General features: G+C 35.8%; 1 protein-coding gene across 3 annotated transcripts in view; it reads left to right on the top strand.

Moving 5' to 3' along the window:
- The window catches only part of RPS6KC1 (ribosomal protein S6 kinase C1), a 141,408-nt gene that overhangs the window by 16,298 nt on the left and 107,524 nt on the right, over positions 1–17,586 (top strand). For all 3 annotated transcript variants that reach the window (XM_074322170.1, XM_074322171.1, XM_074322173.1), the window contains exons 4-5: positions 4,940–5,060; positions 10,736–10,851. In XM_074322170.1, coding sequence (XP_074178271.1) covers positions 4,940–5,060; positions 10,736–10,851 — 237 coding nt within the window. The remainder of the gene's footprint in view (positions 1–4,939; positions 5,061–10,735; positions 10,852–17,586) is intronic.

Raw genomic sequence — 17,586 nt, 5'->3', positions numbered from 1 at the left:
ACATCAGGTTTAGAATACTCATGTATTTTAACTTTCATACATTAACATTTCTTGCTATATTTGATTTTATGTCCCATGGCCAAAAATATTTCAATAAAAGACATATTTTAAAAAGATTTCATACTATTTTCCTTAGGGTTTTAAGATATCTCACTCCCGCTCCCCCCTCCCCCAATAGCCATGAAGAGAATGTTGTAATATTGTTATTTTGGAAGAAAAGGAGATATCTATATATCTATGTCTATATATCTATTTCTATATCTGTATATCTATTCTTCTAAAATGGCGGTGAAAGTGATTTGTACCAAAGTACTCTCTCTACTTAAGTGGCAGTTGATTAGTATGAACTATTCTTTAGAATTTAGAACTTTTTAGAATGTTAAATTAATAATCAATATTAGGCTATTCTGATTTTGAAAATTTACAACTCTGTTAAAATTGAAAATGGGTTGTGTTTCTTTCGAATACCTTATCTGATTGCTCTGCTGTAGTTTGTAGCTTGATGTTCCCCTTTTCCAGGGAGAATCCTGAACCAACCTACCCATGAACATACTCTCTGCCATTTCCTTAATCCTCTTTTATAATAACAACTGTTGGTGAACCATTCATCAGAAAGCTCTTGTAAGTGTCCTTTAGTTAGATGATTGCATGGTCCTTTGTTAGAAATGCTATAAAATAAAAAAAAATGATGTCTTCTGTCTAGCTGGCTTCTTAAAATATAGAATAACCTTGAAATTATAACAACACTTTTTAGTTTCTCACATATGTCATTTAAACATTGGAATTCTCATTTAGGAGAGGAATTCACCCTCTAGAATTTGTTTCTATTTCCTTTTCTTTTACTTTTCTCTCTCTGTTAACAGATTCATTTTGTTATTGCTTGAGAATTTAGTCAGGCTTCACGAGGGCTTTTGAGGATTAGTAAATGTACAATTGATCTAATCAAATATAGGGCTGGTAATACGCTGTCCCTCTAAAACTGGAGACATTTTGCTGTTTTTTTCCTATGTGTACCTTGGCGCATGCTACCGTACAGCAGTGTTCTCCAAGAATGTTTAAACACTGACATGGAGTAAATAATTTAAAATTATCCAGGTAGCTTTTTCTTTTTTTTTATCTTTTAAAAATTCCCTCTAAATTTTTATTTATTAAGAGCAGTGTGGGTGAATCTGAGGGGGGACAACAACAGTTAATGTGGCCTCTTGTTCAGGAGATTCTCTAGAGCACAAACACTTGCAACAGGGTAGAGAAAGAGGTGGAAATGTTGTACCTTTCCTTCCCCACCTTTTAAAACAGTAGCCTGCATAGAGCTCTGTTTCTCTCTAGGTAGTAAACTTCACTGGTGTCAGAAATTGTCACGGGAAAGAAAACGCTCTTGAAAAGGGGGAAAAGGAAATATGCAAGCAAATAGTATGGTAGTGATGTTGTTTGCAAGAAAAGATGACCCAGTGAAATTTAAGTAGTATAGGCCAGTAAAGGGATGAAGTTAATTGAATTGAGTGGTTTTGTAAAATACAAGAGATCTGACGGTTTTTGGTATCATTAAACGAAATTCTCTTAGAAAACTTTTTTAACCTAATATTTAAGCGAATGTTTTAAATGAAAATTAAGCTTTTATTAAATTTGTAGTCTACATATGATTGTCACTGAATTAATATTTAATTGCGGGATTTTATTCAGATAAGTTTAATGAATAAGAAATTTCTGCAGAGTTGGTTCAATAGAGCAATAGCTGTTATACGGTGATTTTTATTTTTATAATAGGAAAAATTGGTTATTAGAGAAAATGGTTTTTGCATGTATGTTTTGGGACTTTGTGTAGTCCAATTATAAACATTAATACTTTCTGATTTAATGGTAGTGTGCTTCTGTTCACTCTTCCATTTTGAAGATTTCTAGAAATGTCCAAGCTTAACAGAAGTAAGAAGAAAAGGAGGCAGTGGATGGAGACATTTTGTGATGCTTTGGTTTCCCACATTTCTTGAGGGTTTATATTTGCTCTTAGGTATTTCGGTTCTACAGTTCTAGTGTTGAGAATAAGAAATAATTGAGTGAATAAATTATGGCATGGTGAAGAAACACAGAAGCTCACCTTGGATGGGGGGGTTCTAATTCTAGTTCTGACAAACTGTCTACTGGTTTATATACCATGGTATTATTATTATTGTGATTGAATTGTTAACTTTTGCCTCTTAAGTTACTCTGCCTCTATTTTAAAATAACCCTAACTAGAATATGAATTTTATCTGCAGATTTAATTGTTTCCATGAGCGACAGTCTTTTGAATAGCTCTCATGTCTAGTTCATGGCTTTAAGGATGGCACTTGTCTTATGATGACTTTTACAAGTCTGTCACCCACTTCCCTTTTAAGCCCTTGGTCATGTAGTACCACCATAATTTAGTTTATTTAAAAAATATGAAACCAACATTATTTTTTCCCACGACAGAATTATGTTCATGTATCAACATTAGAAACTAGAGAGAAGTACAAAATAGGAAAATTAAAGTCACTGTTAATTTCACTATCCTGAAGACTTTTACTTTCCAAGTGTTTGGTTTGGCTGTCTCAGTTAGTTCCTCTTTTATTAAAATTTTTTATTGGGGAACAGTGTGTTTTTCCAGGCTGTGAAGTTGTCTTTCTTTCTTTTTTTTTTTTTCCAATCTAGTTGTGGAGGGCGCAGCTCAGCTCCAAATCAAGTTGTTGTTTTCAATCTAGTTGTGGAGGGTGCAGCTCACTGGTCCATGTGGGACTCGAACCGGCGACCTTGGTGTTATGAGCACTGCGCTCTAACCACTGAGCCAACCAGCTGCCCACTGAGGGCTCAACTCCAAGCTCAAACCATTGTTTTCAATCTAGTCATGGAGGGTGCAGTTCACTGGCTCATATGGGAATTGAAACGGCAACCTTGTTGTTAAGAGCTCATGCTCTAACCAACTGAGCCATCCGGCCGCCCCAGTTAGTTCCTTTTTGCTCTCTGTCTTTTGCTGGAATTATTGGTTCTTTGCTATCAGCATTTGTCTCATTCACTTCCATTTAAAAATAAAATCTCTTCTTCTATCCACGTGGCCTGTCTCACTACACAGTCAAGCTTCTTAAACACTCACTTTGTACTTTGTTTGCTCTTCTTCTGGCTGGCCCCTCAGTGTTAGGGTTCCCCATCATTCTGTTGTTAGACTCCTCATCGCGTTACAAATGCTGAGAAACCTTTCCTGAGTGATTACCGCCTCTCTGCTGAAGACTCCCAATTTAATATATCTTGGTTAGTGCTCTCTTGAACCCCAAACACATGTATCCCATTGGACTTCTCGAATTAGATGCCTTACCTATCAGATATGTCCAAAATTGAACTTTATTTTTGTCTCAAAACAGCTTCTCCCTTGGCTCTTCATCTTCAGGAACAGCATCACCATTTATCCAGTTGCAAAAGCTTAAATTCTAGTAATTATATTTGACATCTCGCTGTCCTCTTAAAAACTTCATCCACAGCCTTTTCTTTTCCCCTTATTTTTGTTGGTCTAAGCACTGTTTCCCTTCAGGCAGCTCACCTAAGATAATACTTTCTGTAAAGCCTTTTAGATCCCAAGGCTGGTGGTTTAGGTGCTCCTTCCATAACATCGTTGGGCTCACTGCTCTTCTAGCACTTATCACGCTGCTGTCTTGTGATGTAGTTATTGTGCTGGCTCATTCTTCCTAACGACAGTGGGAACTCTCTGCAGACAGGGAGTATGTTTCTCATTTCTTCATCCTTTGTGCCACAACAGTGCCTATCACAAAATAGGGCCATGAAAACATTTGTTTTGATGACTATTTTTGTTGTTTAGTACATGAATAAAAGGAAGCATCAGGAGGGAGTAGTTTGTTTAAATTAATTCATGTTATAGTCTGATTAGTCCCCTAGGATTATAACTATATTAGAAACAAGAAGCTTATTAATCATGGTAGAATTTTTGGTAGTATGACCAAGTTTAGTGAAGAATTTCATATGTGTAGAGAGTAATTTTTGACAAGAGTCTTAAATCACACTTGGTTACCTGCTTGGCTTAAGTTTTGCTTATTAGCATTGCACTCTAATATTGAGCTTGTTATAAGTGAGGGAAGTAGGTTTTTTAGAAGCAAAGGCCCCAGTACACCAGATGACGGAATTTAAAACTCAGTTTTACTCTATTTTGTAGAGACTGAGGGGTGAATCAGTGATATCAAAGCCACATGTCAAATCCTTCTTCTTTATAAAGTGTATTTTTCTAATTTGATCTGAATGAGGCTAAACAGTAATTCAAACTAGTTAAGGTAAACTTTTACATGTTGCATAATGTAGATGATTGTTTTGTTTTTGGAATATGCTAGTTTTAATGGTATTCTGATAGGATTCACCTTGCCTCCGGAAATCTTATTGCTACTTTAAATTTGACACTTATGAAATAAAAAAGTTCATGTTAATTACTTGCTACACAGCTATCTCTTCTTCAGTGTTATTTATTTTATTCTTTTAGGCAAATGCTGAGTATGTATTTTGTGTTGAAAAATTGTCTAAATCAATTATTTCGTGTTTCTAAACATGCTGTTTTTGGAATAAAATATGTATTTTGACATATAGCTCGTTTCCAGGCCAATAGTAATTGGCTTTTTAAGAGGTTATGTGACATTTTATGTAGGATAGACCTTCTTTGTACTAGTGTGAATATTTTTCCAGTATGAAGAAAACAGTGCTTGTTTTAAAAACCAAAACAGAACATTTGGAGGAAGAATTACTGTTTTACATTTTTAAAGCCAATATTTTTAGTTAATTTTAGACAGTTACCATATATTGCTTAAAGTTTTATTTTATTTTTGCCTTTGCATGACAATTATTAGTGCTTCCATGAAAAGACTATTTGTTGTTCAGGTATATGAACCTAAATAGTTTCACTGTGAGATACACATTTAATTTTCTTTTCTAGATAATCGTGTGGAAGAGATACAGTGACTTTAAGAAACTACACAAAGAACTATGGCAAATTCACAAAAACTTATTCCGACATTCAGAATTGTTTCCTCCGTTTGCTAAAGGAATAGTGTTTGGTAAGTGATTATTTTGAATTTATGATTTTAAAAGTGATGATTACCTAATTAGGTATATATACTAAACCCTGAAATACTGTACCATTAAGTCAGAAGTTCCTTTATTTGTTAAGGTAATTCATATCATGCAGCAAGCACCCGAAATTGTTTTTCAGGTTCTTGGTATAGTTTTGCTAACTCAAAATGCATTTACTCCTCCCCTTCCATGAAACAATAATACAACAACTCCAACTCCAACCAAAGAAAGAAAGAAAACCTATAGGATCATAAGAAAAGATGACGTTGCATTATTCTTATACTGAAATTTTTTGACTTTTTTTTTTAATGTCTATACGTTGTATCTCGGTGAAGGTTGACCCATTTCATTATAAAATATCAAAAAAAATTTGTTAATATCACAGGCCTCTAAAGGAAATTTTTTTTTTTAGCTTATTTTTTATTTTTTTTTTAAGTATTGGGAAGCTGTCAAGCTCACAGTGACTTGGCAGCTTGAATTTCATCACTGAAAACAGTGCTACTTTGAAGTGTCAGGTTCATTTTGTTTATTTTTGCGAAAATATCTGCCAGCTGTCTAAGTCTGAATAGTTGCATATTAATTGTTTTTTCCACAGATTTTTAGAAAGAAATGGTCTCAAGGGTTGAAATTTAATAAATTTAATATATTTTCTGCTTTGTCAAGGACATTCTTAAGGGAAACTAGCATTTAAAAAAATTTTAATATGAGTGAATGACAGTAAGGAATATGGTGATTAGTAGTAAGTATAGTTTGGTGCCATTGTCTTGATTCATGCTAAAAGGTCAGCAGTTTTACTGCTGTTGCTATTAGATTATCAGTGCAAATGCATCTACTATCTTAGTATTATTATGAAAATGGTTTTGACCTTGTTGATCTCTTCAGCAGTCTGTGGATCACAGTTTGAGAACACACACACACACAAATATGTACACACACATATGTACATACACGTGGATGTTCCTTGCAGCATTTTTAATAGAAGAAACTTACACTGAATTTTCTCAATACATAATTGTATGGATGTGCCATGATTTAGCCAATTAACTGCACATGTCTTTAAATTTAAAGTTGGACGATACACAGCCTGGCTTCTTGAACAATAAGCTTGTCAGTGGGTGAAAGGGAGTGGCTTCTAAATTGGTTCTTAGCTATTATTGTCTGTTGCTAATGGATTATCTTCAATTTTTCTTCACATCCTTACATATTATAGAGTGAAAGTTTCTTATTAATCTTAGTAAGTAACCAATTTATCACTCTTTAGTAAATGGTACAGTCCATTTGTAATACTTGATTACTGCAGTGAACCCTGTAGGTGGCAGCTGGAGGGAACTGTTGGTTAATCATCTATCTTTTTAGCTACTCTCATACTTTCAGTACGTAAGCCTCAGCAGCAAAAGAGACTCCTGTTGTAATTTGCAGAACCATGAAATATGTAATTACTATTCTGGTGTTATTGTGAAAAGAACATGCCTTTTGGAATCAAATAGATTTAGGCCCAAATCTTCTATCCACTATTTACCAGTGGTGTGATCTTGTACAAATTAATGTCCCAGCCTCTTTTTTTTATTTTATTGGTAAGATAGGGATAATACCTTCTTGTATGTCCCAAAGGCAGCTTTTAAATCAAAGAGAGAGACTATTTCCAGTGTTTTACCAGCTTTATTAGAATGTTTGAATTTACCTTCCTGCCTCAGATTTTAATAAACAAACCATTATTTATTGAGTACTTGGGAGCAGTGGGGTGGCTTATATATAATATATACTCACACACAAATAACAATATACATTATATATAATATGGCACAGTAAACTTTGTCAGAAAAATTTGTTTTGCATTTTCTATTGTAAAGTATATTCAATTTTTCTACTGTGTTCACAGGAAAATGAACATTTACTCTGTGAAGGGAAATTTAAAGCAGTGATTAAGAGAAGTGCCTACTTATTGTTTCTCATTGTTATTGCCTATAAATGGAAGTTTTGATGGTATGAAATAGTTATCAGCTAGAGAATAGCTACCAGGGTATTGTTTACCATTAGGATGACTGTTGAATCTTGCTACTTTCTAATTTCCTTTTAAAATTGGGTGGTTTTGTTGTATATATTAGGGCCAGTAGTTATTAAAATTCATCTACTTTCTTTGTCGATGCTACCAGAACTTTTTTGATTGTTCTGAAATCTTAGGAATAAAGAAGTGAGCATGTTCTTTCATCACATTTGCTCTGGTGATAGCATTCAGTGCATTGAACCTTTTAATGCATAAGCCTTTATTTTTGGTTGTGCTCCACTCTGAAAAATGTTTTAATTCATCTATGCTTGTCCAAGTTTAGTGGAATGAAAATGAATATATCAATAACAGTACAACAAAGACTTTTGACATGTGTATTCTATTTAGAAGTTGATATGCTCATTGCTTAAGCATTTTAGTCTAGCTTACTGGGGAGGTGGGATGAGTCATTGATCACTCTAGAATTAAAGCTCCCAAATTTTTATGTGTTTGTTTCAGCTAGTAAATAAGATTTTTTAAGGGTGTCATCAAATATTAGGAAGAGTTTCATTAAAATTTATTAATCAGTAGTTATGCATTTAAAGATAGCAGGTGGCCTTATGGGTTAAAATATAGTATAATGTGTGCATTTTCTGGGTTTCTGTTCTAAGATTATAGATGATTACAAAATTACAAATGTTCACAGACACTGGAATTTACTTTTTTTGTTTAAAGGATAAATATGTTGGATGATAATTATAAGCACCAGTGCATACTTAATTTCTTATTTAGGAAAAAGAATGAATAGTGGACACTTAGCTGTCATTTTAATTTTTTTGGCCAGTAGATTTTCCTCAGGATTGACTAACTTAGATTGTTTTCAGGCCAGAGAATTTGCTCTATGGATTGGGGCTCTCGGAAGTTTTTTCCAGGTAATGTTTTTGATAGGTAAGCTAGCAGTGTCAATTTAGATGTGCTTTTGTCATTGGGAGAATTGGGTTTAATTGAATTGTTGCACATGAACTGACAGCTAATAGAAAAACAGATACAGCATAATGAATTATATTAGATTTGGTTACTTGTGACAAAGCTGAATACCAGATAGACGTCAGTTTCATTCTTGTGGTGTAAGATCTGGAGGTAGCCTCAGGCAGGGGCAGCTCCACGAAATCAGGAATGGAAACTCCTAGCTTGTTGCTCTGCCAGTTTTTAGCTTCCACGTCATCATAATCCTGGGAAAGGGAAAAGCAGAAAGGACAAAAGGGAGGGGAGAGAAGGTGTGTAACAGCTGTCCCTTACAGAGATTTCTGGGAAGCCGCAGTATAACTTTTGTGATATGTTGTTTGTCAGAACTTAGTCCACGTTCAGATGTAACTGCAAAGGCAAGCTGGAAATGACAGCCTTTTTCCCCTGGGCTGTCATGTACCTAGTTAGAAATTGGGGGTTATTTTACTTAGGAAGAAGTTGAGAACAGATTGAGACAGCAATTGGAAGCCTATTCCATAGTAAATAAAAAGTATACTGGATGTTAGGAATCCTCTGATTGATTTCCCTGCTAACCTCGACTGGGCCCTGGGCTCTTTGAGAATGTGGATAAAAGTGAGAGACCCTTCTAGAAATATGTACCTATGGACATGTGCATGGATTGTTGTAGGATTGTTGTCTCTGAAACCCATCCATTAAGCTTAGTGGGTTGTTTATGGACCCACTGTTAAAATTTCTTATTAGTGAGATATTACTATTTTCTAGGATAGAATGTTCCACTGCAAGAGAGTTCTTTTTGTTAGATGATTTTTATAAGTTTTCATTATTCACTCATGCAGTCAGCAAAAGTTTATTAGCATGTTCTGTGAGCTGGACACCGTGATGGTACTTGAAGATTCAAGGACACCATGACTGATTTATTAAGTACTGTGTTTCCCCGAAAATAAGACCTAGCCAGACAGTCAGCTCTAATGTGTCTTTTGGAGCAAACATTAATGTAAGACCCGGTCTTTTTTAACTATAATATAAGACCTGGTCTTGTATAATATAAGGCCAGGTACAATATAATATATAATACCAGGTCTTATATTAATTTTTGCTCCAAAAGACGCATTAGAGCTGATTGTCTGGCTCTTATTTTCGGCGAAACATGGTACTTACTTTGTGCCTAGCATGGAACTGGGAGCTTTATGTACATTGTTCATTTTCTCCATTTTATAAATCAGGAAATAATTTGCCTAAGATACAGCTAGTTAATGGTAGAGCTAGTACTTGAACCCAGGTGTAACGCTAAGACCACTTCTTTTAGTGACCATGAAGCAGACACTTCACCATAAGTGTGAGAGGCACTGAGCTGAGTTTTTTTTTTTTTTAAACATTTTATTGGGGAAGGGGAACAGGACTTTATTGGGAAACAGTGTGTATTTCCAGGACTTCTTCCAAGTCAAGTTGCCGTCCTTTCAGTCTTAGTTGTGGGTGGTGCAGCTCAGCTCCAGGTCCAGTTGCAGTTGTTAGTTGCAGGGGGCACAGCCCACCATCCCTTGCGGGAGTCGAACCGGCAATCCTGTGGCTGAGAGCCCATGCTGCAACTCCAACCAACTGAGCCATCCGGGAGCTCAGCAGCAGCTCAGCTCAAGGTGCCGTGTTCAATCTTAGTTGCATGGGGTGCTGCCCACCATTCCTTGTGGGACTCGAGGAGCTGAACTGGCAACCTTGTGGTTTTGAGCCCACTGGCCCATGTGGGAATCCAACTGGCAGCCCTCGGCGCTGGGAGCATGGAACTCCAACCGCGTGAGCCACGGGCCGACCCCTGAGCTGAGATATTTAGTGGTTCAGTTTCAGTTGCCTTGAGTAATATACTAGGAATCTTTTGTGCCTCAGTTTTCTGTTAACATTTTGCAAAGCGACTGAAAATGTTTAAGTGTATGATGATGCTACTCTTTTGATTTTGTATTTTTTTAAACCTATATTGCAGTCAGTATGGTACATGGCATATGACAGATGCCAACTGCTAATCTGATATGGGGTAGAAAAAAAATGATCGTATTTGAAAAATGCCTTGTCAGCAATCAGAATGTATGTATCATTAAAAAAATTCTGTGAAAACCACCTTTCGATCACCTTGTAAATCAGCGCTCAGGGGTGCTGTGTGTGTTCTCTTTTTTTCTCACAAGCAAAATGTCATCTATGCTGATAGCATCACACATGGAATTTGACTTAAAAGCTTTTTGCTTCAAACTGAGGGTTTTGACCCCATTGATACACAGATATTCTCATAATTTCCTCTCTTCAGTTCCTTTAGAAATCAAAAAGAGTGGGAAAGAGAAAATTATATGAGTAATTACAGTATTAAATTACTATAGAAAACCATTTGAATTCTTTATAATTCTCTTTTCAACTTTAGTTTCAAACCACCAGTTTCTTAAATGGTAAGTTTCTTACATTGACACGCTTTAGATTATGATGGCACCATTTTTTTATCAGTTGACACCCTTGCCTCTTGTTTTATCAGAAACGTTCTTTTCTGGTGAGAGTGTGGCTGATTCTCGTTGTGGAGACTGGATTTGACTTCAGAAGACTGCAGATAGGCAGGACAGTGATAGGTCTGCTGCTGCTCTCAGTGAACGTAAACTATTATGAACCCGTGTTTGAGCCTTCTCTACTTAGGGTTGATTTCTTATTTAATTCTAGGACGATTTGATGAAACTGTTATTGAAGAGAGGAGACAGTGTGCTGAAGATCTGCTACAGTTCTCTGCCAATATTCCCGCTCTTTATAACAGCAAACAGCTTGAAGATTTTTTCAAGGTTTGGTAGTCTTTCTGAAATATTTTCTATTTTATTAAACACCTTTGTTTTCTAATTTGTAGTAAAGCAAGATTCAAGTTGTTGTTTTAAAAAACAAAATGTCATTTACTTTGGAATTTCATTATTCACTAAAACAAGTAGAAGTTAGTAGCTTAATAACAATGTCTATGGCATATCTTCAATTTTTTATTTTATTTTATTTTATTTTTTATTGGGGAAGGGGAACAGGACTTTATTGGGGGAACAGTATGTATTTCCAGGACTTTTTTCCAAGTCAAGTTGTTGTCCTTTCAGTCTTAGTTGTGGAGGGCGCAGCTCAGCTCCAGGTCCAATTGCCATTGCTAGTTGTAAGGGCACAGCCCACGATCCCTAGCGGGAGTCGAACCGGCAACCTTGTGGTTGAGAGGACGTGTTCCAACTAACTGAGCCATCCAGGAGCTCAGCGGCAGCTCAGCTCAAGATGCCGTGTTCAATCTTAGTTGCAGTGGGCGCTGCCCACCATCCCTTGCGGGACTCGAGGAATTGAACTGGCAACCTTGTGGTTGAGAGCCTGCGCTCCAACCAACTGAGCCATCCAGGAGGCAGCTCAGCTCAAGGTGCTGTGTTCAATCTTAGCTGCAGGGGGCGGAGCCCACCATCCCTTGCAGGATTTGAGGAATTGAACTGGCAACCTTGTGGTTGAGAGCCCACTGGCCCATGTGGGAATTGAACCGGCAGCCTTCAGAGTTAGGAGCATGGAGCTCTAATTGCCTGAGCCACCGGACCGGCCTATCTTCTATTTTTCGTAGAGAAATGTATAAGATGTTTGATTCATAGATTTTAAGAAATTGATGCAGAGGGCTTAGAGATTATCTAATTTATTACATCATAATTGAAATACATTTAAATATCAAGAAACTCGAATAGTTATCTTCACTTTTTGAGGTGTCTTTCACTGGTAGATATTTTTTTAGGATGGAAACCACTGTAAGTCCATATTAAATTTGTTATACTAATTTGTATAAATATAGAACTAAGGTAGTCACTGTATAGTTTTAGAGCGGTAGGCTAGTACAGATTATATTGCCAGAGCTCATTGGATATTAGTGTTCCTTGATATGTAGTGCCTTCATTCTGAGTTCTTCATCATTTGTAATAATAATTTTCTTATTTTGAACTGAACCTGTGCACATTGTTCGTTGATAGAGTGCCTTTAACGACCACAATTTGCATTTAGCTTTGTAGGAAAAAGCTAGGTGATTGTGCCACAATTGTTTTTTTCCTTCTTCAACTAAAAAGCTACTCATTTGTATAAAAGTAATTTCTTAGAACATATACCCAACAAGGTATATGAATAGTGGGATTTTTAATTTTCCTGATGCTAGTGGGCCTACAAAAGGACTTTATTTTTTATGACCTTGTTTTAGTTTACTGAAGAAAGTTGATCTTTGAAAGATATTACTACAAACTTATGACTTATGCAGTACATAATAGAAATAGAAATAATAATAGAAAAGTTTGTAGTAACAATAAAATTCCCACTGATTGACTTTTTTGCTTAATTTTTCATTACTCTGCAAATTAGGCTAAGATGATGACTTTGGCTCCTCCTTATGACCTAACGCAGATCTTTAAAATCAAAGGCCAAGTCAAATTGATAAAGTATTTAGCTTTTTGCTACTTGCAGTTACAGCTGTTTCTGTGTGGCAGGGAGTCTGTGCTTATAGAAAAGGGCAGCATTATTAAGCAAGAAGAATACTGCTTTATAGAAATTGGGAAAGGCAGTCATGCAAATTAACACATGCCAAGGGCTAAAAGAACCAGTCTAGGAATATAGAAGTCAGATCATAGACTTTGAACACTTTAAATAAAAGTTAACTGTCATTCCATTTCTTTTGGATCTGGGAAATCCTAATGGAAGACACTTTTTTTTTTTTTTTTTAAATAGTTTATTGGGGTAAGAATTATTAGTAAAATTACATAGATTTCAGGGGTACAATTCTGTAATGCATCATCTATATATATCACATTGTGTGTTCACCCAGAGTCAGTTCTCTTTCCATCACCATATATTTGATACCCTGGAAGATACTTATTTTTATGCTTTGTAAAATGAGAGACAAAAGAGGAAGAAAAGATTGGGTAGTTTAAGAGAAGTAAAGTTACCTCCCTATGGAGAGATAGTCTTTCTTATATCTCATTGGCTAGAACTGGTCACAGGATTTGTTGGCTAAATCCTTAGCTTCAGAAAGTCTGGGTGGGTGACTCCTTTAGCTTTCTAGCTCTGATTGGGGATGAAGGTATGGATGGGAGGTTTTGGGGTAGCCAGTCCACAGGATGTGGTATCATACTGTAGTTTTTTTCTTTGTGGAAACACTGATGATAGATAACCATGTGCAAATAACCATATAGCCACTTGGTTCGATTTTTTTTTTTTTGAATCACACACAAGAGTAGATGTAGGATAATGAGCCTCCATTTCTCATTACTCAGCTTTGAAAATTATAATGTCACCAAATTTTTTTCATCTGCTGATTGCATTTCAATTTGTTGGCATAAAATTGCTCATAGTATTCCCTTATAATGCTTTTACTTTCTATAGGGATGGTTGTGATGTCACCTCTTTAGTTCATGAGTTTGGTAATTTTGTGTCTTGTCTTTATTTATTTTTTCTTGGTCAGTGCAGCTAAATATTTGATATTTTTGTTGATCTTTTCAAAGGACCAACTTGGTTTCATTGTTTTTTTCCTCTATTTTTCTGTTTCATTTCATTTATTTATACTCTAAACTTTATTTTCTTCCTTTTGCTTTCTTTGCATTTACTTTGCTCTTTATCTAATTCTTTAATTCCTTAAAGTGGAAGCTTAAGTTGTTGATTTGAAATACTTCTTCTTATCTAACATAAGTATTTACAGCTTTAAATTTCTCTCTTAACCACTGCTTGATCCTCAAATCCCATAATTTTTTTTATTTTCTTTTTTATTCAGTTCAGTGTATTTTACGATTTCTTTTGTGATTTTTCTATTGACTCATTGGTTATTTAGAAATATGTTCTTTAATTTCCAAATATTTGTGGATTTCCTACATTTTTTTCTATTGTTGGTATTTAATTTTGTTTTCCTGTGGTAGTGATCAGAAATCATATGTTGTATAATTTCAGTCCTTTTAAATTAATTGAGACACGATTTATTTTTTAGCATATGATCTATCCCTGGAGAATGTTCCATGTGTGCTTGAAAGGTATACGTATTATGTTGTTAGGTGGAGTTTTATGTAAATGTCATTTAGTTCAAGTTAGGTGATCTCATTGTCTTCTGTATCTTTGCTAATTTTCTGTCTAGTTTTATCAATTGTTGAGATAAGTATTAAAGTCTTCACTTGTTATTGTTGAATTTTCTATTTCTCCTTTCAGTTATGTTAATTTTTACTTTATTTTGGGGCTTGGTTGTCTTGTACATGTATGTTTATAATAGATACGTCTTCATGGCTAATCGCATTTCTTAGTCTTACGAAATGTCTTTCTTTGTCTCTAGTAATATTTATTGTTTTACAGTCTTATTTTGTATGATTTTAATGTAGCCACTCTTGGTTCCTTATAGGCACTGTTGCATGGTGCCTTTCTTTTTGTTCTTTTTTTTTTTCAATTTAAAAAAAAATTTTTATTGGGGAATATTGGGGAACAGTGTGTTTCTCTAGGGCCCATCAGCTCCAAGTCGTCCTTCAACCTAGTTGTGAAGGGCACAGCCCACTGGCCTATGTGGGAATTGAAATGGCAACCCTCCAGCTCAGAGCTCACACTCTAACAAACTGAGCCATCCGGCTGCCTTACCCTTCATTTTTAAAGGATAGTTTTGCTGGATATATGGAATTATTGATTGACAGTGTTTCTTTTAGCATTTTGAATTTATCATTCCACTGCCTTTTGTCCTTCATTGTTTTTTTATGTGAAGTCAGCTGTTAATTGTACTTCAGTTCCACTGTATAAGTTTTTTTCTATTGCTTCTTTCAGAATTTAGCCTTTGTCTTTCTACAGTGTTAGTCTAGGTATTGCTCTCTTTTTGTTTATCCTATTTGGGTTTTAATTTATCTTCTTGTTTTGTAGATTAATGTTTTTCATCAAATCTTGTAAGTTTTCTGCCCTAATCTCTTCAAAAAACTTTTTTAATAATTTTTTTTTTTTTAATTGGGGAAGGTGAACAAGACTATATTGGGGAACAGTGTGTACTTCCAGGATTTTTTTCCAAATAAATTGTTGTCCTTTCAATCATAGTTGTGGAGGGCGTAGTTCAGCTCTAGGTCCAGTTGCTGTTGTTAGTTGCAGGGGGCAGAGTCCACCATCCCTTGTGGGAGTCAAGGAGTCGAACTGGCAACCTTGTGGTTGAGAACCCATTGGCCCATGTGGGAATCGAACCGGCAGCCTTCAGCGTTAGGAGCACGGAGCTCCAACTGCCTGAGCCACCGGGTCTGCCCTCTTCAAATATTTTTTTTTCAGCCCCTTTTGCTCTTGTATTTGATGCTTCCATTACATGTAACTTAGTATGGTTGATATTCCACCTCTCTCTCTGGTTCTCTTTATTATAATTTGATCTTCTTTTCTCTGATCTTCATATTGGATAGTTTCGGTTAATCTTCAAGTTCATTGGTTATTTCTCTTTTTCAAAATCTGTTGTTGAACTCCTCAAGTGAATGAAAAATTTTTGTTACAGTACCTTTCAGCTCCGGGATTTCCATCTAGTTCTTTTTAATTTTTTTTAATTAAGATTAATTGATATAACATAAAATCCACTATTTTGAAATGCACAGTTCAGTGGTTTTAGTATATTCACAAGGTTATGCAAACATTATCACTAATTCCAGAACATTTTCATTACCCCATAAAGAAACCTCATACCCATTAATTAGCACTCACTCCTTCCCCACTTGGCCCAACCCCTAGCAACTACTGAACTACTTTTCGTGTTGATGGATTTGCCCATTCTGGACATTACACATGAATGGCATCATCCAATATGTGTCCTTTTCCATTTGACTTCTTTCACAAAGCTTAATGTTTTCAAGGTTTATCCATATTGTGGCATGTATCAGTACTTCATTTCTTTTTATGGCTGAATAGTATTCCATTAAGTGGATATGAATATGCGAGGTCTGACAATTAAGTTTGTGAACTTGCCACTGTGTGCTTACATTGGCAGCACTGTACAAACAGCTCGATAAAGTTTCATAATCTTGGGGTATCAGTGTCTCACAACTGTGTTCGTGTCGACGTGTGGTGGTGACTTGCTAAGTGGTGTTCATTATTGTGTGTTTTTGCGTGCTGTTGTGAGAATGTCTGAGCTTGTATTAGAGTAACGAACAAACATTAAATTTCTTGTTAAACTTGTCAAGAGTGGAAGTGAAATCAGGGACATGTTAGTCCACGTTTATGGGGATAATGCCATCAAAAAAACGGCAGTCTACAAATGGATTAAACGTTTTCTGAGGGGAGAGAACACATCACTGATGAAGAGAGGTCAGGGTGGCCAGTAACGAGCAGAACTGATGAAAACATTGCAAAAATTCAATGAACTGTGCGTCAGAATCATCGGCTAACTGTGAGAAGCGTAGCAGACCATGTAAACATTGATACAGAAACAGTTAATCAAGTTTTAATTAAAAATTTTGGCATGAGAAAGGTGTGTGCAAAAATGGTCCCGAAGGAGCTCACCAATGAACAAAAGCAAAGGAGAGTCGAAGTTTGCCAATACCTTTTGGAGAGGCAAGACGATGTTTTGGGTCGTATTATCACTGGTGATGAAACATACGTGTATCAATATGACCTTGAAATACGTCAAAGTGCACAATGGATGTCAACTAATTCTCTACGACCAAAAAAGTTCATCAGTCCAAATCGAGTCAAAACGATGTTGCTAATCTTTTTTGATATCACAGGGATTGTTCATTATGAATTTGTACCAACTGGACAAACAGTTAACCAAGTTTACCATTTGGAAGTACTGAAAAGGCTGTGTGAAAAAATGTAAACGATCTGAACCTTTCACCAACAATTCATGGCTCTTGCATCATGACAATGCACCAGCTCACACGACACTGTCTGTGAGGGAGTTTTTAGTCAGTAAACAAATAACTGTTGGAACACCCTTCCTATTCACCTGATCTGGTCCTCAATGACATCTTTCTTTACCCGAAGAGAAAGGAAATATTGAAAGGAAGACATTTTGATGACATTCAAGACATCAAGGGTAATACGACGACAGCTCTGATGGCCATTCCAGAAAAAGAGTTCCAGAATTACTGTGAAGGGTGGACTAGGCACTGGTGTTGGTGCATAGCTTCCCAAGGGCAGTACTTCAAAGGTGACTGTAGTGATATTCAGCAATGAGGCATGTGGCACTTTTTCTAGGATGAGTTCACGAACTTAATTGTCGATCTCATGTCACATTATCCATTTATCAGTTGATGGACATTTGGATTGTCTCTATGGTAATGATTCATTTGTTTCTTTTTAATAATTTCTGTTTATATTTGCTGTTTCATGAGTCATAGTCGTCATACTTTCCTTTAATGCTTTAATCATGATATCCTTCAGTTATTTGAACATATTTGTAAATAGCTGCTTTGAAGTCTTGACCTTCTAAGTCCAACATTTTTGCTCTCTCAGAATTAACTTTTCCAATGACTGCTTTTTTCTTCTCTGTATGGAGTGCACATTTTCCTTTTTCTTTGTATGTCTAATTTTTAGTTGACAATTGGAAATTT

Source organism: Rhinolophus sinicus, linkage group LG17, assembly GCF_036562045.2.
Source record: "Rhinolophus sinicus isolate RSC01 linkage group LG17, ASM3656204v1, whole genome shotgun sequence".
NCBI classification, from domain to species: Eukaryota; Metazoa; Chordata; class Mammalia; order Chiroptera; family Rhinolophidae; genus Rhinolophus; species Rhinolophus sinicus.
Note: the sequence above shows the minus strand (reverse complement) of the source record. Positions and strands in the feature narration are given on the sequence as shown.